The 24,263-nt window shown below is 39.1% G+C and overlaps 1 protein-coding gene across 3 annotated transcripts in view; it reads right to left on the minus strand.

Annotated features, from left to right (window-relative positions):
• Positions 1-1,185: 1,185 nt before the first annotated feature.
• The window catches only part of HPS5 (HPS5 biogenesis of lysosomal organelles complex 2 subunit 2), a 31,771-nt gene continuing 8,693 nt past the window's right edge, over positions 1,186-24,263 (minus strand). For all 3 annotated transcript variants that reach the window (XM_082192988.1, XM_082192989.1, XM_082192987.1), the window contains exons 6-23: positions 24,107-24,240; positions 23,110-23,325; positions 22,177-22,248; positions 20,935-21,023; positions 20,234-20,412; positions 19,775-19,933; positions 18,569-18,728; positions 16,549-16,672; positions 13,837-13,989; positions 13,222-13,293; positions 11,097-11,743; positions 9,404-9,524; positions 8,444-8,599; positions 7,774-7,893; positions 6,759-6,872; positions 6,045-6,151; positions 4,980-5,265; positions 1,186-3,522 (exon numbers count right to left, since the gene is read on the minus strand). In XM_082192988.1, coding sequence (XP_082049114.1) covers positions 3,462-3,522; positions 4,980-5,265; positions 6,045-6,151; positions 6,759-6,872; positions 7,774-7,893; positions 8,444-8,599; positions 9,404-9,524; positions 11,097-11,743; positions 13,222-13,293; positions 13,837-13,989; positions 16,549-16,672; positions 18,569-18,728; positions 19,775-19,933; positions 20,234-20,412; positions 20,935-21,023; positions 22,177-22,248; positions 23,110-23,325; positions 24,107-24,240 — 2,970 coding nt within the window. In that variant the 3' untranslated portion in view covers positions 1,186-3,461. The remainder of the gene's footprint in view (positions 3,523-4,979; positions 5,266-6,044; positions 6,152-6,758; positions 6,873-7,773; positions 7,894-8,443; positions 8,600-9,403; positions 9,525-11,096; positions 11,744-13,221; positions 13,294-13,836; positions 13,990-16,548; positions 16,673-18,568; positions 18,729-19,774; positions 19,934-20,233; positions 20,413-20,934; positions 21,024-22,176; positions 22,249-23,109; positions 23,326-24,106; positions 24,241-24,263) is intronic.

The raw sequence follows: 24,263 nt of genomic DNA on the forward strand, positions 1-24,263 counted from the left end.
CTCCGATAATTCCGGTTCGCCGCAGCGCGCAACCCAAAAATACTTATCCCGAAGCTACTTCAACCCGAGGTATGACTGTACTTCTTAACTGTATTTCAGTTCAACAATTACTTTGATCAAATACATATTTTGTTATGTGCAAATGGCTTTAGATACCTGTTAGGTCCATAAATGACCATATAGCATATATTCAACACAAAAAACAGCAACAACTTGTTGACATAGGGCAGCTGGACATATAAAGGGCCCCATTACCTTCAGTAGCTTAGGGCATCATCAAACATAAATCCGGCCCTGAATACAATGCACAACTGGCTGAAGCCAAGAGTGGACGGCTCTGGGAAATGACTGCCCAATTCATGCCATCTGGGTAAGGGGGTCCTTTCTACAAGGAGCTAGTTTATTGCAGGGAAAGGAAGGAACTTCCACAAACTTTTCAAGGATTCGGTTCCCCTACCTCCCAGGAAATAGGTTGTGTTCAAACTTGGGGGGGGGGGAGACACTGGCAACTTTGTTTCAGTGTCATGGAGAAATAACTTCAACTTTTTGGAAGACATATTTCCCTTTTGTATTCAGCAATATTGTCTCCTGCCAGCATGCAGAAACTGAAAACATTATACATAGGTGAAAGAAAAAAGAAATGTATGCTATTCCATCTTTATTTTGATTCCTCAAAAATCTATTATGCTTAAACAATGGAGGTTCAATAGCTAGCCTAGGGCTATTTTATAAAGTTACATTATTAGAATAGCACAAATGTTGGCCCTTGGGTAATTTTCTACATGTCACTGAAATAAGGGTTTTCAAAACAACTGTGGTTCAAGATTTCAAGAGTTGATGCTTTGCTATGTTCTTAGGTGCAAGCACTTCTGTAGTAAAAGCAGTAAGAGGGAAAGTCTGGCAGCAAACTTGGCTCTCTTCTTTTTTGTAGAGAATGCAAATGCATTGATTTCAGTTTCATAAATCCCTAGATTTAAATTCAAACCTAGCACAGAGAAAGTTGACCATTCAACAGGATGACCTGTCACATGCAAGCAAAAAACAAACAAAACCAACATAGTACTCATGAGAATTATAAAATGAACTGCTTGTATGTCCTTTATTTTCCAGCATGTAAACTAATATTTTATGGCCAATCGACTTTTTACATCCCAAATGTTACTGAAAAATGAACAAAACGTTGAGTAAGATATATTAATTTTTATTAAAATCTGGATTAACAAAAATATGAACAAGGCACAAACAAAGCTGTTTGGTTACAAGCAATGTTTTAAAGCTGTTGTTTAAACATGAACAGTGACTACAAAATAAAGTATGCTTGCAAGTAAATTATTTTTAAAAGTACAAATTGTTAAGCTGTAACAAAATGCAAAACAATGTTTCATAAACTTTTAGTTGTTCCACATCACATTCTCTTCAAAAAAATATGTGTGAAAAGTACCATTTCATGATTTTGTGCTTCTTTTTAATAAAAAATATCGCAAAACCAATAAGTGAAATCCAACCAAGTTATATTCAGAATAGACCTGTCAAAATCAATGGACTTAAAGTCTACTCTGAGCACAATTAACACACTGGCTATTCCCCCCACCCCCAACGTGAGGTAGTAAACATTCGTTTAAAAATAAGGCCCAGATTCAAAGAGCTGGAGGGTGAACTCTACACACATCTGGGCTTCTGGAAGTAGCCTCCACAGCACTAATGAAACCTGCCAGAAAACTCAGGGGAACAGCACGGGTCCAAGAAGATACTGTGGAGAATCAAGCTTTTGCACAAGATTCTTTGAACTGTGTCCTAAAAATATATATAAGGCCCTCAAGCATGTAAGTTAAGAAAGAAGAACTCAGTAGTATTAAATTACGTGTAAGTCCTTACAAGCTGTACAGTAAACCTGAGTATACAAGATGATGCAATTGTGACATTTCAGTTTTCAGCTGAAGGACTATAATAATATTACACAATTCTGTAACCTTTCTCTAGCCCTGATTACCAAGCTTCAATAAATCACTAGTAATGTATGAAAACTGCATAGTTCTAACATATTTAATACAAGAACAATGGGCAACATTCAATGAAGTCATACTCGGTGTCTCCCTTGAGTATGACTAATGTTAGATATCACCCAATATCTAATAGGCACAATTTACATGGACTTTGAGTCAAACCACCTCAGTGCATTAGGAAAAAAAGCACTATTTTATGTGCGTGGTGTGGGAAAGTTGCCAATTCCACCATCACCCCCCCCCAACAAATACTGCAGTGCTTTCCATTCCCCAAAAGGCCAATCTAGAGGATCCCCCCAACTTTCAGCAGATCTTTTTTCAAAAGATGTGGGAAGCTACTGCCAGATGGAGAAGCAAGTACCTTTGCACCAGGAGAAATAACTGCAAATTGCTTTGGATCCAAGCCTTCTCAAAAATGAAGCATCTAATATTAAATAATCTTAACATACAAATGGAAACCAAATTACGTGCATATATCTTGATCAAATATCCAATGGTAGTATTAACAGAAATGTGGAGCGCATTTTCTTATACATCATTTCTGAAAACAGTCAAGCATTACAAAAAACAACAACCCAACACCTAGATTTAGAAGGAAAAGTATATTATTATACCAATTTGATGAACAGGATCCTATGCGTGCATACTTGGGCATAAGCTGTATTGAACAGTGGGAACTGTTTCCAAGCATGCATGCACAGGATGCATTGTGCAAGGATGTAAACAAAAAAAAGTGCAAAAATTTTCTTTAGGATGTGTGCAATGAGAGAGCACTATGCCATAGTATACAGGATTATATAAACTTTTAAAACACCAAAATATTATGTTAAACCCCATTTTTAATATATGCAAGTTCTGCCAGTGTTTACATTTAACTACTGGAATCTCAGTTCTGTTGATTATCACTTCAAATTCGGAATAAAACTTGTAAAATTCCACAGTGCTATAGTTATAAATATTTGGAGACTATATACTTGTTTTATTTCAGCCAAGGAATCAAGAGTTATATTAAAAGTGTTTTAACTCAACTCAATTATTATACACTTAGTCCCTGCAATTACATTCATTTATATGCAGCTTTCTGAAAATGGCAATCTGCTAGAAATGTGATGGAAGTTATTCATTTGAATTTTATATGCTGAATGGGAAGCACTGCTTCCTACATAAAGAATCCAATTTTCACATCTAAACTTAATGCTAGTAGCTCAAAGGGGTTACCATGCACAAGCATTCTTGATGAGCAAGCAGCAGCATTACAATTGTTCGTTACAAGTATTGGGTAAACATGCATTCAAATACTGAATGACGGAAATCCAGTAGAAAAAGGAGCTTCGTTATCACTTTTTCTGCAAATCTGACTAAATGCATCTTCACTTTGACAGGAAAGCATTGCTGGAAAAATGGCACAGCACAAGAGGAACATGCTTCTTACTACTATCATTTTCCGTCATTTGTTTGCTATGCTTGTTGAGACCACAAAAATCGGTCACATCTTTCCAACATGGACTGAATCAGGGCTCTGCAACAAAAGTGAACACATAGGAGAAAAGAGATATTATAAAGAAATTGGGGACTAACTTTACACAGCAAATTTCATCAAATTCATTAACTCATAAATGTGACTTTACACTTGCCTGCACTGCAGGTTGCTACTACTGCAACTTCTGGTTGTTTAAAGAAGTTGAACCTGCCACATCAGTCAAAAGATTTATGCATTGCAAGGGGCTGCACTAATAATAATAATAAATTTTATTTATACTCTGCCCTCCCCAGCCAAGGTTGGGCTCAGGGCGGCTAACAAGCAATGGTAAAAACAAGTTGAATGAATACAACTTAAAAACAAGATTAAAATACAACATTAAATCACTGAAACATTAAAATGCAGCCTCATCACAGGAGGAGAAAGGAAAAAAGAAAGAGGGGGAGGGAATCAAACTGACTCCAAGCCAAAGGCCAGGCAGAACAACTCTTACAGGCCCTGCGGAAAGAAATCAGATCCTGCAGGGCCCTGGTCTCATGAGACAGAGCGTTCCACCAGGCCGGAGCCAGTGTTAAAAAAGCCCTGGCTCTGGTTGAGGATAATCTAACTTCCTTAGGGCCCGGGACCTCTAGGGTGTTGCTATTTATGGATTTTAAGGTCCTCCGTGGGGCATACCGGGAGAGGCGGTCCCGTAGGTACGAGGGTCCTAGGCCGTGAAGGGCTTTAAAGGTCAAAACCAGCACCTTAAATCTGACCCTGTACTCCACCAGGAGCCAGTGCAGCTGGAAAAGCACTGGGTGAATATGCTCCCATGGCAGAGACCCCGTGAGGAGCCTCGCTGCAGCATTCTGCACCTGCTGGAGTTTCTGGGACAGCTTCAAGGGCAGCCCCGCGTAGAGCAAATTACAGTAGTCAAGCCTGGAGGTGACCGTCGCATGGATCACTGTGGCCAGTTCGGTGCGGGAAAGGTAAGGGACCAACTGCTTGATGCGGCGAAGGTGGAGAAATGTCGCCTTGGCTGTTGCTGTAACCTGCGCCTCCATGGAAAGGAGGCGTCAAGGATTACACCCAAACTCTTAACGGAAGGCAATGGCACTAATTGGGCCCCCGCAAGAGAAGGGAGTTGGTCCCTCACCCCCCTGTGGTCCCTTTCCAATTCTACAATTCTGTGATTTTGTTATTCTGTCTGTTCATTTCATACTGCTCAGTAAGAAACATCTGCATTTATACAGAAGTGGGCCATCCCATGCCAGTATAGGCTATTCTATGAATTTTGTGAAAGAGATTTTCTAACCATCCTTGCTTCTGGTTTCAGTAAACTATAGCTTGTACCACATCTGGATGCAATACTATAGTTTGCCTGAAGTATGAAGGTTCCAATCTTGGGAGTGTGTGAAAGCCTGAAGGCTTATAGCTACTTGAACATGCAACACTTAATCATGACACAGTATTACCTTTTGACACAACCAATTTCAGACCATTATCAGAAGACTTACCTTTGTCTTTTTTCAGCAATTCTTAGTATCTCACAGACCTTGGCAAATCTTTCAGATAATTCAACCATCAGGCCGCATTCCTGCAACAGCTGCAAGGCACGATCGGGACCAATTACTCTGGCCAACAGCAGAGCCACATTTTCAACTGTTACACTATTGGGCCAATTCGGATCACCATTACTAACAGCACCGCCATTTTGCATAGCTGGATGAGGAACATTACTGCAATGACTCTTCACAAGGCAAAGAAGGAATTTCCATTCTTCCATTGTTTCTGGAATTGCCCCTAAATGCAAAAGGAAATGATTTAGAGATCCAAACCAGATTGCTTTGTAGGACTCGATGGTGTGAGTTAAATTAAGCAGGTCAGCCCAGGCCAATCTTAGGTCCCTAGATGTGTTAGCCTGCAACTCCCATAATCCTTGACCACTATGTCTGGGGATGATGGAAATTGTAACCCCACGATACTAGAGGGTGGGTTGGGGTGGGGAGATTCATGGACAGAATAATAGAGTAGATAGCAGGTGACACTGAGAGCATGTACGCAAGAGACAGGAAGAAGGATGGAAGTTTCCAACGATGGACACTTAACTGCATTTGCTGCAGGATAGAATGGGACATTAAATTGTCACGGCAACACTATCTCTATTATACTGGAACACAAAACACAAATTCAAGAGGGAGTCTGATTAAATTTAAATGAGCAAAAATAATAAATAAAAGGTTTTTCAAAATTCACAAGCTGCCAATGTAGAAGAGGGAAAACAATGTAGCAGAAATGCCACATTTTATTGTGTGCACAATACTGGTGTTCTACAGTACGCTTAGGTGTAATTGCACTGGAAAAAAGGGTGCATAGTAACGATGTGGTTTATTTTTTCTTTTTCTTTTCCTGCCAGGAATGCACTTGGGGTGATTACTTCCATAGCTTGGTTTTGTTCTTGTTGTTAAACTGTTTTATACTGACATTGATTTTAAAAATTGATAAATAAAAAGATGTCAAAACTAGTTAGTACAAGCAGAGAATGTGGAATTCACTCAAGAATCAAATTAAGTTTTACAAACCATGTTCTCTATCCAACAAGTTCATATCATCCAAACAAACAATATGGGTAAGGGCTTCAGGTCTTCTATCCAGCTCCAAACAGAGAGAAAGATATCCAGGCCAGAAGCTGTAACAATATTATGGAGAGTTTCACAAACCAAAAGTAAATACTTATTATGAGTAATTATAACCTGACTGACACTTCAATATACCACAAACTTCACTGAGAAGATGAGCTTCTTTCTATCTCCTCTCACTGAACAAAGAGTTACAAGTTTAGATCACAGGATAATATGCAGTATTATATTGTCATTTTTGATACTCCAACAGCATACGTCTAAATCCATATTCCATGCCTATCTTCAGGAGAATAATGACCCAATACACACCTCTCAGTATCTATTAATAGCAACAGCACCAATTTCCCCCTTAACACAGAACACATACACCTCCAAGTTAACCAATATCTTAAATAAAAAAGTTATGCAATCAAATCCAGCTGGGAGGCCCTCTTCAATTAAAATAAATAAATCTAGTTTCTGGGAGCATAACAAATCTTGACGTAGCAAGACAGAGGAGCTCTGACATGAGCAAGTGCATAACACATACCCTGGATAACTACAGCTGAACAGACTAGACTATTACATAGTGAAGTGAAACCAAGGGAGAGAAACATGCCCTCTTAGGTAACAAAGTTTCAAAGACATTAATTTTACCAAGGACTTCTACATTACCCATAGCTTTTGCAAATGTCAGACATCTTCTCTTTCATTACAGTGTCAGCTGGGAGTTTAAGCAAGAGTAAGATCAGTTGGTTATAGCCCCAAGTAAATAAATGTGAACGTGGCCTGAAAGTATTAAAGCAAAAGCAAAAAAAAAAGTTAGGGAAATTACATAAGACTTTTAAAAAAATGATAGATAACACAAGTTTGTTTCAATTTGAATCAAAACACTGCCAATATTAAGGGGAGATTCGTGCATGTTGCTTTAAATTAGGGAGGGGAACATGAGGTTGCACTACTCCAACCAATTCCCCACTGTTAAATATACAGTCGTACCTTGGAAGTTGAATGGAATCCATTCCGGAAGTCAGTTCGACTTCCAAAACGTTCGGAAACCAAAGTGCGGCTTCTGATTGGCTGCAGGAAGCTCCTGCAGCCAATCAGAAGCCGCGGAAGCCCCGTCAGACGTTCAGCTTCCAAAAGAACATTCGAAAACCGGAACACTCACTTTCGGCTTCCAATCGTTCAGGAGCCAATTTGTTTGGGAGCCAAGGCGTTCGAGATCCAAGGTATGACTGTACCTTTTAAGTAGAGATCTTTACCAATCTTCATTTGTACTGGAATTACGTTTTTTAGCTGTGTGCTTGTCACCCTGGGCTTCTCTGGAAGGACAGAACTTAAATTTAATAAACAACTAATAATATAATCCTTGATCACTGGCCATGCTGTCTGGGACTAATACAAGTTGGAGTCCAACAACATATAGAGGGCCAAGGGTTTCCCATCCCTTCCATGTCCTAAGCAAAGATGCATCATATAATAGAATTCCCTACGCCCACACAGAGCAAGGTTATCCAAATCAATTATATATCATGCATTCTGTCTCAGTTCTCTCTCCTGAAGCTAAAAGACTGCTGGGTGATCTTGTGACTGTCCTTGTAACTGTCAAAAGATAATGCCTTTAGGAATGTGAATACAATTATGAAGTGTGGACAAACAGCAAGCTTGAGTCAAACACTATTCATACCGTGGATTTCCTTGGGCATCCATTGTACTAGCTGTATGTGGGGCATCTTGAGAAACTGCCAAAGATAACCAATCTAATCGTAATGACTCAGGATGAAGAAGAGATCCCAGGAAGGACAGCCTAGAAAGAGATTGTTCACCGCTAATTATATGTGCATTCTGGCAATAAAAAGGATTTACAACATACAAGCAACTAGGACTAGTTTCACAATATGGCATTACTTGAATGTCATTTAAGTAGTGCTGCCTTTTAAAAAGAAACTATCATCCAATTATAAAGAGCCAAAAGAAATGTTTAATGCCTTATTGTATACAACCATACTGTATTAAAAAGTTCTCAAATAACCATGTCATAAATTTGATGCATGCAGGAGTTTTTTGCTAAGTTACTACCCACTTAGGATATTATTTCCCTTCTCAGAGACCTAATGTCATTAACAAGCAACAAATATTTTAGAATCACAGAATTGTGGAATTGGAAGGGACCACAAGGGTCATCTAGTCCAACCTCCCGCGATGCAGAAATTAAAGAATCCCTGACATATGGCAATTACAACCACTATTTAAAATCCTCTAATGAGAATCCACCTTTCACCGCTACCCTAATTATTACTTCCATGCATCCCATTCCTTAACTTTTGTTCCACAGAGTAAAAGAGTACAATATATACCGTTCATCTTCAGCCCTTGATTTGATTAGACTGTCTAAATATGCCAGGAAATGCTGAGGATTGCTTTTACAAATTTGCTTGATATCTGAAGGCAGAATAGAGGGACAAAACTTGATCAGGGGCCTTAGTGAAGTTTCTCCAAATTTTTCATAAAGCCTATATGAGAACAAGAAAGGACACAAAAGTCACACTTATTTAAGCAAACAATTCTCAGAATTATTATTTACTAGCATGGTATCGATCCACACATTTAAACATAGCTAACACTGCAAATACAGGGTGAGTCTTTTAAAAGAGGCCCCATGGAACATGTGTACTCTGTATCCACGGGGCCTCTTTTAAAGGACTCACCCTGTATAACTGCAAGGTTTATCACAATACTAGTGAGGCTTGCCTGAAACTAGATTGTGGAAACAAAGGGTCAGTGTTAACATTAAGCCAAATGTGGGAAACCTTTGGACCTCTGGATGTTGCTGAACTACAACTCCCACTATTCCTGGCTGCTGACCACGATTACTGGAATTGATGGGAGTTGCAGTTCAACAACACGGGGGAGGGAGGATCCCCACACCTGCACTGAGCAAAGTGAGCAGATATTGGAAGCAGCACCATCGGCTCCAGGGCTGTTCCTCAAAAGGCCTCTGACCATTCCTCTCTGCTGGACACTACAGAGCTATGGATGCTATAAGACATGTTTTTGCCACCATACTGCCTCAGGTGTTGTGAAGGACAGTCACATCATCAGTGCTGAATTATGTCAGCTTCTCTACCTATAATGGGAAGGGGTGCCATCTGGCCCTTCACATCAGGTAATGAAATATTATGGGCCAGCCCGAGAAAATGCAAGTATGAAACCGCCTCCCATTAATAAAAATGCAAGAAGACTGATCTGAAGAGTGACTACATATGCCAGCCTAGTATTAAATAAGATGTAGTCAAATTAAGTCAAATGGTGAATACCTTAGGACATGTGCTAGCAACACGGGAGCATCCCAGGGACCCAGATCCACAAGCAATTTCAGTATTCTAAACATATCTCCATTCTCCAGGGCCATAGTGACTGGACTAGTCCGAGTCAGTTCTGAAACCAATAATTTTACATGTAACAACAACTATATTGAAAAGTAACATTAAGAACAGGAAACATGCTAATTTTCACACAAACATTAAATTGGGGGGAAAACACTCAAGAGCTAAACGGCAACAAGAAAAAAATCAGTCAATGTAATTCAGGAAATATTTTAATTAGATTTTACTTTTGTTTTTATGAATGGGAGTTAGATAAAGCTTTCAACTGCATTAATGTTAATTAGGAATAAACATATAAAAAGCCCACTGTGTGATCCCTGCTCTTACAATGGCCAGCCAGATGCCTGTGGGATTTGAGCACAAGAGTGCTCTCCCCTTCTGTGCTTCCAGCAACTAGCTTTCAGAAACACTACTGCCTCCAACTGTAATTCCAACTGCGGAGGCAGAGCATAGCCATCATGGCTAATTGCCATGGAAAACCCCAGACAGCATGCCCCATATTTCAGCTCGCAAATGTTTTAAACAAATTTCATTTTGAACAAATTCTATATAAAGCTTCGACACAATGACAGACAGAAGATCCTCCAACAGTTCAATCTTGCATAGATCTGCCTGGAATCAGCCCCAATGAGTTCAATACGACTTACTTCAAGTTAGGTGTGTATAGAACTGCACTGTGAATGTTGGAAATGTAAGGAGACTGAAGGTACATTCTTTCACCTTTGGTGGACATGCCCAAGGATTAAGACATTCTGGGAGATGATTTATAATGAAATGAAAAAGGTATTTAAATATACCTTCCTGAAGAAACCAGAGGCCTTTCTCCTGGGCATTGTCGGCCAAGTGGTGTTAAAGAAGGATAGAACTTTTTTTATGTATGCAACAACAGCAGCAAGAATACTCATCGCGAAGTATTGGAAGACACAAGATTTACCCACCAGGGAAGAATGGCAGATGAAGTTGATGGACTATATGGAAATGGCGGAAATGACTGGCAGAATCCGAGACCAGGGAGAGGAGTTGGTGGAAGAAGATTGGAAAAAGTTTAAAGACTATTTACAGAAATATTGTAAAATTAATGAATGTTAGAAGAACGTTGGAATGAAGTGATATGGCTTCAGTAGAAAGGTTATAAGGAATTAAGTACAAATAGATTAATAGAGTATTAATGGAAAAATAAGGTTAAAATGTGTTAAGATAATTATAGGACAGAAAACGGGAAGATGGAAAGGAATTGCTGAAATAATTAATAGAAGTGGAATACAAAAAGGGAGGCGTGAGGAGGTCGTGGAAATATGTGAAAGAAAGACAAGATATTGAAATTTCTTTTTCCTTTTTTTGATGTGTTTTTAAATTGTTTTTGTTTTGTCTTGTTAGCTTTTAGTGTTATGTAGTGTCTTTGTATTGTAATGTAATGTATTGTTTTTTCTTTGCTCTTTTTTTGTAAGTGTTTAAATTGTTGCAATAAATATTATTTTTTTAAAAATAGAACTGCACTGTGAATTCATACAACTTGAGAATCGTAGAACTGTAGGGTTGGAAGGGACCCCAAGGGACATCTAGTCCAACCCCCTGCAATGCAGGGATCTCAGCTAAAGCATCCATGACTGATGGCCATGCTTACCTTTTAATCCTTCCACATAGGTTTCCCAAACTCTAGGATGATTGCTATGACAGGTTATAATACATTGCTTCAGCCTTTCCAGATCCAGAAGAAAAAAGTAGTCTTTTATGAATCTACAAGCCAAGGCATCTGAATCTTCTGGCTGCACATACTGTTCACCATTAATTTGTGAATATTCATATACATTTAATTCAAAACATAAAGTTGCCAGCTCTACCAGATCTTTCTGAATATTCTCTGGTATGAAACATGGAGAATGAATCTGAAAAGAATGGTTAAATGTGGTTTCCGACTTCTGATGTTTGCTCAGTATTTTATCAATTTGACTGCTACTATTTGGCTTGGTATTTTCTTCCCAGGCATCATCTTGTTCTTTATTTACATCATCATTTTCATAGTTTGTTCTCAAGACAGGCAACTGTTCCATATCTGCATATTCATCATGTTGAGGCACTTCCACATTTTCTTTGAAAACTTGCTGGTCTTCAGGCTGCAAAGGCATCTCATTGTCTATCTTAGATGAGCTCTCATCCAAAACGGCAGATGCCTCGAATCTAAATGTTTTTTCCAGAAATGGAATCCAGTTTAGCAAAACTGCTCTCAAGTACTGTGGCTGTAACAAAACTAGTGGATCCTGAAGTCTGGTTCTGCAAAAAGGCAAAATGCAAACTTACAATTTGATTTTATACCCACAAAAAAAAGAAAGCAAATTATACTGCCAACATTGTAGTTCTCGTAAAGAATCTCTTATATGCGTTTTTAGGATTGCAACCCACAATTAATACTTTGGGCACAGTTCAGTCCACCTTTCCTACAATACAGCTACATGGAAAATTTGTTCCACATATGTGCAAAAGCAACACAATGAGTCATTTTGGAGAATGGAAGGTTTGTGTGGACTTTCATAGCCCCATCTTAGCCAGCTTTGATGTTCCAGAGTTAATATCATGGCTCCTAAACTTCCAGATAAATCCTAAATCTAATAGTAAGCTACTTTTCTAAGAACTAGTATTACAGTGTATGGAGAAATATTAACTTAGCATTACCTCGTGCACAGTTTTAAAAACAGTCAACTTTCATCTGCGTAGAACAGGCATGGGGAATCTGTAGCTCATAGGCTAAATTAGGCCCAGCAGGTATGTTAATTTAAGCTGTGAGGCTTTCCCTACCCCCAACCACACCCACCTGCATCACACCCAACATCACATGTGTAGCAGAGAAAGGCATGGCTGCAAAGGAACAATCAGGAGTATTAAGAGTACACTCTGCAAGCAGGACCTTTCAAACTGGGTACTAAGCCCCTGGGATGGTGATGGTGATGATGATTTAGTAAATTTGTTGGTCACTTTATCTTGCCCAAGGCAACCCAAAGTGACTTACAACCAGATTGGCTCTACTCTGGAAATTTCAGCCAAAGCTTCCATGGGGAACAGATCCATCTTCATTTTCAGGCACAGAATGAATCCAAACCACCCCTGTGAGTGTCCTCCTGATACTTTCTTTTGAAATTAAGCCACCTGACATCACGGCAGCATCAGGGGAATGAGAGGTGAGCAACCATCAGGGATGGGGAAATTAAGGATCAGGAATATACTGGTGTTTGTTTTTCATTTCTTTTTGCTTTTAACTTGCTTTTAACTTTTTAATTATTTGCCTGTTTGGTTTTATGGTTTTTGTATTGTTGTATACCACTGTGATATACCGTATTTTTTGCTCTATAAGACTCACTTTTTCCCTCCTAAAAAGTAAGGGGAAATGTGTGTGCGTCTTATGGAGCGAATGCAGGCTGCGCAGCTATCCCAGAAGCCAGAACAGCAAGAGGGGTTGCTGCTTTCACCTCTTGCTGTTCTGGCTTCTGAGATTCAGAATTTTTTTTTTATTGTTTTCCTCCTCCAAAAACTAGGTGCATCTTGTGGTCTGGTGCGTCTTCCAGAGCGAAAAATACGGGTATCTTTACAATACAGCAGTATAGAAATCTTTTTTATAAATAAAATATAAATTATACAAAATATTCTACTAATGTTTTAAATATATTTCGATCCTGCCCCTGCTCGATAAAGAGCTCAAGGTTCTCCTCTCCCTGCTCTGCAGATTGTATCCTCCGAACACTTGATGCCTTACTTACAGGGTCTCCATAGTTGCTGCCCTAAGGTCTTTAAGGGGGTCCTCTTCATGAGGCTGGCTCTGCAGCTCAAGCCTTGAAAGAAAAAGTTAATTTTAATAGCCAGTGGGAGGAATGAAAAACATTTCCCTGTCTTACTCCTAAGTTTGTTTCAGTAAAACTCTATACCACCTAGAAGACAGGTCTGTATAAAAGCACCAAAGCCTTTCCATTTTCTTTTCACTTTGGTGGCTCTGCTCACATATTTTTCAGCGCTACAAATACAGAGTTATGTTCTCTTCATCTAAAAATGATGACCATGCATTCCCAAGCGTGTTTCTGGGTATGGGTTTATTACTATATTTCTGTTACCAAACCCTACCCCAACCACATCTTTCTTAGTAAGCTTGGTATTCCATGTCACAAAGTCAATTGCATGGCTGGATTCCAGTGCCACTTCCAATAGCCAAAGGTTGCTTTTTGGTAGTATTGCAGTATGTTACTAGAAATGGGTGATTCAGAAATGCATTTGCATGATGACGAGTTAAAGAGTCAACTGACAATGCAGTTGTTCTTCCTGCCTCATCCTCCTGTTGAAAAGAAAAGGTTGCTGCACAGGCTACAGGAGCTTTTACTCACTCTTCGTCTTCTTCTCCTTCCTCTTGAGGTTGGGCTAGTCTAGCAGTCATTTCTGGAAGCTGTTCTTCATCTTTAATGTCCTGTCTGATTCTATCAGGACTCCCATGAAGAGTACCAATCTTTTCTGTGGTCTTACGTACAAAGCTAGAAACACTGTAAGTTAAGTGTAAACATTGTATGAGCACCAAAAAGGAAAAAATCATAGATTAAGGCAGTCGTGTGGCACCTCAGAATTTATCATAGCAAGAGCTTGCACAGGTCTTCTTCAGATATATAAAGCAGATCAAGAAGATGGATGATATATGTCGCTGCTCTTTGCGTACAAGGCAAAATTATTTTGGTCAGCATAAGCAGAGATTTTAGAACATTAAACAATGTTGATCTAGGATTGTTAAAGCAAGGTTAAAGAAAATATGGTTAAAAGCACTAGTACCCCACATTAGCTGATTGCTGGGATTAAGCTATGTGTTTAGGGAAACATTGAACCTAAAAAGTGGAAAATACAAATACAAATCCTTGCTTCTATGATGCTCAATCCACATAACACTGTTGATGCAACAGCACTCCTATATCGAACATAATACTTGAAAGGACACCATTCATTCCAGTTTTGTTTCATGTTTTGGGGCTTTAAAGGTAAAGGTAAAGGAACCCCTGACCATTAGGTCCAGTCATGGCCGACTCTGGGGTTGCGGCGCTCATCTCGCTTTATTGGCTGAGGAAGCCGGCGTACAACTTCCGGGTCATGTGGCCAGCATGACTAAGCCGCTTCTGGCGAACCAGAGCAGCGCACAGAAATGCCGTTTACCTTCCCGCTGGAGCGGTACCTATTTATCTACTTGCACTTTGACATGCTTTCGAACTGCTAGGTTGGCAGGAGCAGGGACCCAGCAACAGGAGCTCACCCCGTTGCAGGGATTCGAACCGCCAACCTTCTGATCAGCAAGTCCTAGGCTCTGTGGTTTAACCCACAGCGCCACCTCTGTCCCTTTGGGGCCTTAGGCTATGTCTAAATGAACAAAGGTAAGTGAAATCAGGGAGCTGGTGTACCCAAGATTAGATGCATTGTTTCTATAATGTTGATACAATTTTTAGCATGTTAGATTGTATAATTGTTTCTTTTAAATAGAAGAGAGTAATCAACACTATAGCATTTGTTTTCTCCCAAGTATGCAAAAAGTGCTGGATACAGATGTTCAATCATTAGAAAATAGGAATAGCAGTAGAGCAACACCTTTATTACGATCACAAAGCAATATCACAAAGCTTTCAAGTGTACAGAATTCTTCATCAGGCTCAGTGCTGACCAATTTTTTGAAAAAAAAGGAAGTGGGAGAGAGGAAACATCTGGGCATGATGAAAAACCCCAAAGTCTGCAAATGCCATGCTGAACACACTGTGTTAATCTAACTGGAGGATTGTGCTGGGTGCAAATTATGTTTTAGTTATACCAAGGACTACCAAAACTATATGGCCATTCCTCCTTTGAAAACTTTAAAGCAAGAAGTTAATTAGATATGAATGGCTGCTGGCTTTTATATTTTCAAAAGGGAAAATATAACAGCCACTATTTCTTTATTCCATTATCCTTTGTAGCCACTTTCAATCAGAACAACAGTTACAAGCATTGTGGGTACATTATACTGAATTGTCATTATCAATTCCGTTGTGGTGGTTTCCAGCCTCTAAAATGTTAAAATGCAGAATCACTATATGGCCCAAAGGCAAGCAATCTGCTTTCCCCCCTTAAGACCTATTCATTTACTTTGCCATTTTGGTTGATTCTTCATTGCCAATTCAATGGAAAGGACTAAAAACATCTTTTAAATTTCAGTATTTTATTTGACCGTTCTATGGCCAATTTTTCAATGCAGGAATGAAGAGACATCCACATATCCCCTGAAAGTAAGTATGGCTCCATTGGCCTTACACAGTAATGCTTTCTCTGTCTTGTGCTGAAATTCATAATCAGAAGAGTCTTCTGCAGAGTCCTCCAAGCAGGAAACATCCTGATAACTTGAGGACCTCAAAGTTAATCAGATATGAAGTTTGAAACAGCAGTAAGTGCTGGGAACCTACAGAGGTGGGATCCTTCAACTATATCTTTCTTATATTTATACACAAATGGAATCAATCCCATTTCAAATCTCCTGTTCCAATCCTGAATCCATGGTCTGAGAACTCCTCGATTGTGCCCTGCATCTGGTTCCAATCATGAGAGGACTTATTTGACTTTAATACTAATTGTTTGCTCCTATTGGTTTTAAAACTCACCATTTAGGATATTATTGACCAATGGGTCAGTCACTGAATCCTTACTAGATAGCTCTGTATACCCTACAGCTGCCTTTAAGCACTCAAAGCATTCCAAACTGGCACAACTTGGGATTGTTTAGTGTTATACTTGTAATGGAGAGCTAGGTTAAGAAGGATAATGAAAAACATTCACAGTTGCAGCAATTGCACATGTTAAAATTAGTGGTAAACAGCTGAAGATTCATGAGCCACCCAGGATAAGGTAAGCGTTCCCTCCACACTCTTATGCCCTTTAATTATTAAGAAAAGACTTTTAACCCCAGCCCATCTTCAGCTAGCTAGGTTCAAGGAGTCAAAGGCTAGCATGGAAAAATGTGGCATGAGTGACAAGTAATGTTTAATGATTGGACAAAACAAAAAGTATGTAATGGGTGAGGAATTCACATGTGATTTTACCTGTCCTTGACAGCTTGAAGAGAGACGAGGGGAGATGGGGAACGGAATGACAATGGAATACTGAATGGAAGAAAAGTCTCATTCCGATCAGTGTCGACCATCACAGAAGCATGAGATACAGTGTCTAACAAACAAAATTAAAATTTAAAAGTCATAAAATGGAGTGATTGGACAACATATGCTTAGGACTGATCAGATGCTGTGCTTCACAACAGATTTTTTTCACCTCCTTCAAGTAGGTATCAATGCCAAAAGCCATTCAGCCATAATTACCACCTTTTGCCGAATCATATGGGAAATAACACAATCTGAACCACCAGCATTTAGGTGATCTGGCAGTTTTACTTTTTTAGGAAAGCTCCTTGATTTGTCAGGTAACTTTGGGCCTAGTTTCAAAGCATCTGTAGTAAAATGAAGCTTGAAATAGGAGTCCTAAAACACACTGCTAATATGCATTTGAGGTTTGGGCAGCAATTTAGAATCTACAGAACCTGAGGACTTTTCAAATCTGTGTGTGTGGTGTGTGTAGAACACACACACACATATATCTATATCTATATCTAGATCTAGATCTAGATCAGTGTCTCCTGGAATCGATTATGCAACATCTCTAAATTGTAGTATCTCTAAATTGATACAGTTTTCACCAATAGCCTCAATATCACTGTATTAAGCAAAGTGACAAGCAGCAAATGGAGCTTACAGTGTAAAACCTCCAAAGGCAAGAGCAAGGGGTTTACAGAATAAAGAGGATGGGGAACACACAAGAAAAGCAAGTACCTTGCTGCTATTACCACTATTTCAAGAAACCTGAATGTCTAAATTCCTTCTTCATCTTAATTTATTGAATTAGAAGCATTCTTGCAAATAAACCCTCAAGCATGCAGTTTATTCAAGGCCAAAGCTAAGATTTAAAAGGGACTATATTTTGCCCAAGAGAAAATTACAGCAGTTTAAAAATCTTAATTTTGTATATGAGTGAGAACAAAGGAATCCCTTCAAAGAACAGAAGGGACTATTCGTTACAAATGCTATCAGGAAACAGCACCAAGCAAAGCATACATGTATAGCCTTAATCCAAAACATGAAAAATCTACAGCTTGACGTTACCAGCAAATTTGGTAAACCCCCATATTCCTGTCATCTATATTCAAACTACTGTTGTTCTAGGGGAATATTCATTGAAAGAATGGAGTATTTATCACCAGGCCATTTCTCCATTAAAACGCTGCATACAATAAACAAAGCTCTCTTACCAGCCATTGATAATGTGGTAATGACTCAAAACATTACTTTTCATGTACAAGACTAAACTATCCTCCTGAGGTCCAATGAACCTCCTTCCATTTTACAGAAGGAATACAATTTTAGCCATAAAAGTGAAACAGCTCCAAGTTTTGAATCCCCACCATTACACACAGAATTGCTTAGTTCCTATAAAACACTGAATCACCTTGTCAGCCAAAAGCTGGTGTCACTCTGAGATACAGAACTCAGGTGCTTACAGAGTTTCACAATAGCTTGACTGTAGCAGAAGAGGCTAACAGGTTTCTGAACACAAAATCTTAAAGGAGAGCCATGAAAGCAGCAGAGGTGATTATGATTTTCTACTTGAGTGAATTTATGAATCAATTTTTATGAATTGAACAGGATAGCAACCTTCATTTACATGACAGGGCAGCAACATCAAGAGTAGGTGACATGAAGCAGTGATGTCTCTCTCCCACAAACTATCAGACTTCCACCTAAGAATTCCACTTCCACCTATCACCTGTTACTTAAATGATGAGGTACAACCTTTTAATTTTAATAAATTACTTTGGAGGAAAACATGACACCAGCATTCAAAACTGTCGCTACATAAACAAGTTAAATGATAATTTGTAGGGGAGTGTAGAAGTCCCTAACAATGCCACCAAACAGCTGGAATTATCAACAACCTTGTTTTCAGAGCCTGCAGCAAATCCTCATCTATTTACAGGATACACACACATGAGTATTTAATAAATGTTTGTATTACCAAATTCCTGGTGCTCTTCTTCCTGGTGTGTGTGAAATTCTCTCAATCTTTCATCTTCTGATAGAGTTTGGCTATGTAAGGAGCAAGAATCCTCATCAGATTGGCTGCCTCTTCGGCTAATAACACGATAAATGCCAGAATCTAATACGCTGAAACTTTCCTATTGAGAAATCATAATGTAAGCTTTTAAAGTCTGCCTTTATAAACTTGATCCAGCCAAAAGACAAGCCACTGATTTTAGTACAGAATAGCACACATTTAACTCTCCTAATGAAATAAATGGGAAATGCATATGAAGTCAGAGCAGGAACATGCCCTTGCTATTTCTAGAGTTCATCGATATTATAATACTCCAATTTATTTATTTAAAATAGTTTTATACCTCCTTTGAGGGTAAATGCTCTAAGGGCAGCTTATCTACATAACACAGAACAATGCAACTAAGATGCAATGAATAATACAAAGGGTTGTATCCAAAAGGTGTTGTTCAGCTGGCAGTAAGGCTTCCATTGGCAGAACAGGGAGGGAAATGATTTGGAGTGATTCACCTTTTCCCCCCTATAGGCGTCTGCACCTACTAAAATCTGCTCTAAAGGATTTTGCAAGCCTCTGAAGCAGATTTAGGGGTGTGTGAGTGATTCAGTGGCTAAAAACTACTTCCTTCCACTGACAAAAGTCTTACTGTCAGGTGAGTGACACCATTAGATACAACCCACAAAACACCGATGATACAATAAAAATAAAACATTGGGAAACATGCAACTAATAAAACAAAGAAGCCCAAGCAACATTACTCAAATATAATGCATATGTGATATGTGTTACATACAAAATATAATACATGTGTAAATGTAACATTTGTGTTGCCTACCTATTTTTTAAAAGGCAGAACTGGTTTTGCAGATAGGAAAAGCCTCCAAGCAAGATTACATTTATTCCTAGACTATTTTGATTATATGCATATTTATTGTATTATAAAAGCTCTCTCTATACCTTAGCATTGTGATTTCAGATCTGCTATAACAACAGATGCATCTTGGAACAGAAAATACAGCCCAAACTATAGCTCCTATTATAAATATCAAATGCACAAAATGTACCCACTTTTTAAAAAAAGCTAACTATAATGAAGCCCTGATAAAATATAATTTTAAGAGAATGAAAATATAGCTATAATATGGATCGCATTTATAGGAATACGCTTACATGTGAAGAAATACTGCTCCTCCTGCTGCTGCATGCGGAATCTAAAGGCTCCAGCTTTGAGATCAGTTCTTCAAGTTGAGTAATGATATCACTTTGTGTTGAAAGATCCAACTGAGATTTCAAATGTTCCAGCTTATCTATGGGAAGAGCTTTTCTTGCCTAATAATGCATAAAGTTTTATTAAACAGGTTAAAATCTACTATTTTATTTATATCATAACTTTATACACCGCTTGACTGTAAAAAAAAGCACAAAACCCTCAAAGCATTGGGGTGCTGCTGTGGAGGGGGGGAGAAGCAAGGTGTAAAAAACTTTTCTTCCCTGAAGTTCCTTGATTACCACGTTGGCCTGGATCCTAAGGTAATAGATTATCTTTTATTTGCATCGCAAGATTTACTATTTGTCAGAACTGCTTTTAAAAATACATTTTTAAAAAATGATATATTAAGCTTTGATTACCCGACATAAGACAATAGAATTCTGGAAGAGGCAGCAGACCCTGGCTGCAAGCGTCCAAAAGCTTCTTCTAAGTAAACGTTCTATACATTTTTCCACGGGTAGAAGGGAAAGGTGAGAGACTTTTCCACTGGTGTGCAAACAGAAAAGCTCATTTTTATATACTGCAATATCATGAATATCTAGGCAAAACAGAAGATTACAAGAGTCAGTACAGAGCTCCCCAATGCTTAATATCATACTTCATATTAACCAAAATAGTCTGATTGCACCTTTCAAGATTTTCATGTTTATAAACATATGAAAACTAGATAAGAGAATGCTTTCTTCTTCAGGCACAGCTAATAATCACCACCACAAACAAGTGCAATTTGCCTGTCCCAGTGCTTGTAAGAAATGCAAGCCTGATTTCCCTATCAGTCTTTATGCCATTCCATATCTAAAACAGGGGACTGTTTCAAGCACTTGTGGCTATTAAGAAATAAAGTACATGCTCATGTAGAAAAGTCTTGTTAGCATTATCCATTTTGCCTGATGCAACAGATTTCCCCCCACTGTACACTGCGTGCACCAACTTCCAATTCATGGCGAAACAGGTATCAACCTCACTTCTCTCAAAGGCAGAATGAACTTTATTCTGATGTATGTACAGTTTCAAGAGCATATAAAAAAGATCCAAGTTCACTATAAATAATGTAATTTACCTTTCACTTCGCTCCAGAGCAAAACTTGAACATTTTGTGGAATGAAAATATAAATGCCTCTTTCTGTCCATGTCATTACACAGTGCTCACTGTAAAGAAAAAAGATGTGGGTATCCAGAATTTGTTGTGATCACAACACACACAAATTTGAAAGTTTGAATGACAACATTCTAACACCTTCCATGATGCAGCATTCACAACATACGGTACATTTAATGCCCTATGAAACCCCTTTAATCAGTAATGGGCTCCCCCAAAGAATTCTGGTAGCTGAGAGTGCAGAAAGATGTTTGGAGACCCCTTTTCCCCTTTTAGAGCAACCATTCCTAAAGTGGTTTAACAATCAATCCCTCTTCACAGGAAACTCTGGGAATTGTAGCTCTGTAAGGTGGAAAGCATTCTCCTAACAACTCTCAGCGTCCTTAACAAACTCCAGCTCCCAAAATTCTTTGGAGAAAGCCATGACTATATCAAAGTGCCTAGACAGCATCTTAAAAAGTAGAGACATCACTTTGCCAACAAAGGTCCGTATAGTAAAAGCTATGGTTTTCTCAGTAGTGATGTATGGAAGTGAGAGCTGGACCATAAAGAAGGCTGAACGCCGAATAATTGATGCTTTTGAATTATGGTGCTGGAGGAGACTCTTGAGAGTCCCATGGACTGCAAGAAGAACAAACCTATCCATTCTGAAGGAAATCAGCCCTGAGTGCTCACTGGAAGGACAGATCCTGAAGCTGAGGCTCCAATACTTTGGCCACCTCATGAGAAGAGAAGACTCCCTGGAAAAGACCCTGATGTTGGGAAAGATGGAGGGCACAAGGAGAAGGGGACGACAGAGGACGAGATGGTTGGACAGTGTTCTCAAAGCTACAAACATGAGTTTGACCAAACTGCGGGCAGCAGTGGAAGACAGGAGTGCCTGGCATGCTCTGGTCCATGGGGTCACGAAGAGTCGGACACGACTAAACAACAACAACAACAACAACAATTTCATATCAAAGTGCTTTAAATGTATGGTGTGAATGTGGTCTCACTCAGCGTAACCTACCACACAAGGTTAGTGCAGGGACAAAATACATGTTTCTATCCTGAGCAACATGGAAGGCAGGTGAGATATAAATGCAATAATAGAAAGCTGAAAGAGATCACTTAACCTAAATGTTCCATTCGTCAACTAAATTTTTTAGCTGATCTGAATTGTTTTAGCTGCAGGGCTACAAGAAGAAATGGCTTCATATTTACCTCAAATAAAGCAGCCTAGGAAAAGCCAAAGACTGAGGGGAACAGGCTGAAACTTTATACTCCAGATCATCCCTTTAAAAAGAAGTAAAGTTTAATCAATTAGGTTGATTCGGTTTTAATTGTTGGATCAAGCACTATTTAAATTTTTGTTTCAAGAACTGAAGTATCATTCTGAATTATTTGGCATTGCTCAGTTATATAAGGCTGTTCTTTTTTGTTGTTGAACCCTTTTATATTTGTTTGGTTTAGAGAAGATATATTTCCCTGAACTTTATTTCTTCTATTGCATTAAAAAAAGCCACCGCCAATATATATATTTGTTCCCAATTAATAAATTATCAGGTTGGATCCAGAAAAATGTTCAAAGAAAAGCTAGCTCAGTGGAAGGTGATTCCCTGGCAACCTCTCTTAAGGACTGGCGAACCCCACAAAAATCAGATGTAATCATCTGAAAAGCTTGGTGTTATATTAAGCAACATATAAATCCACCACAAACAGTGTCTTTACAGCTGGGTTGCTTTCAGGAACCCGGTACATATCTGTGCAGTTAGCAATTTGTTCAAAAAGATGACTGCATTGTTAAAATTGGCCCAGGCTACATGCACCCACAAAGTGGCAGCTCTGCAAAACATGTGAATTGAGCCCAAGGCTCTAGGCTTTCATATGTGCTGAGATTTTGGGCTCCCTAAACCCTAATTCAAATCTTATACTCCACCAACATCTGCTGTGTATCTCTGCACCACAAGCACCACACCACACTCAATGGAAAGCAGGGCAGAAACCTAAGAAAACTCTTGACTGACATCAGCCAAAGTTACCTTCACCCACCCCATGACCTCAGTCACAAACATTACAGCACTGTTCCCCCACCATAGGAAAACCACAATCAAGATGAACACAAAGACGTAAAGATTATATTGCTATGACCAATACCTTAGAGTCACAACAGGCAGAGGCGGTGATGACAAGAGCTGTTTGAATTGATGTGTACTTAGCACCTCCCCTTCAAAGTTCACCTCCCACATCCGTGAACCAGGACGTGCACAATATATCAAAGGCTGTTGGCTGCCACAACTCTTTCCGGCAGGGGAAAAACAAGATCCATATTCACCATCTCTTTCCTTGTTTCCAATTTTCCAAAATTTCTCCCTATATAAACCAAAAACATTTCGGGGAGGGGGGGAAATCCTGTTTTAATCATTGTGGAATGAAATGACATGCGTATCTTCACAGTTGACACATTTTTTACATAGATTAATGTTGGCAACCGAGGAGCATGCGGCTGAAATTGAACTGGCATTTATTCATTCAAGAACATCTGCAGAAAAGAGCATTCCCTTCCAAAGGGCAATGGAGGTGGCATCGAGTAGTTGGGCATATGTTTGGCAATTATGCCTTGGAGTAGAGAAGATAATGACACGGACCTCTAATCGATTCATGGTGAGGGAGAAACAGTTAAACGATGGAGAGGCCTATGGCAAAACCATATTTGTAGTGATGCCTCAGAGGAGGAGATGTAGTGAGCAGTTAGCATTGTGTTTTTTACACATTGCTAGCAGCTCTAGATGACTTGATAACAAAAAACTAAACTAAAACACGAATAAACTAAATTGTGTGTGGAATTCAACATCACGCAACTGCAAATTTTCTGTCTGCACCAGTATATCAGCCTGCCAGATTGAAGAGTTTCCTCTCATGCGCTGTTCTAGGGGATTCTCCCAACCTCCCAGAACCAATTTCAGAAGGCAGGGGGAGCTCTGTTGCAGAAGCCCTAGAGTTAGGTGGATTCTGCTCTATTTCTTCAGAAATGTGACAAAATGATTACCACTTATTACTAGATGCAAATTAATGTTAAGAGTAGAGTTGCAGATGATCTGCAGAGAATCAAACCCGTAATGGCACCAGCATTACTTTAGAATACATTAATTACCTCTCAGTGTCACATAAGTAAGATCGGGTAAGAGAAGAGATAAGCAACCTTCCATCCAAATAATCAAGCTGAACCACACGAGAATCAACAGTTGTTATAATCTGAACTGGAAACATCACAAATGCAGTGGTAGCCTAAAGAAAGGTAAAGGAGAAAT

Source organism: Podarcis vaucheri (assembly GCF_965113315.1).
Source record: "Podarcis vaucheri genome assembly, chromosome: 1".
Classification (NCBI taxonomy): Eukaryota; Metazoa; Chordata; class Lepidosauria; order Squamata; family Lacertidae; genus Podarcis; species Podarcis vaucheri.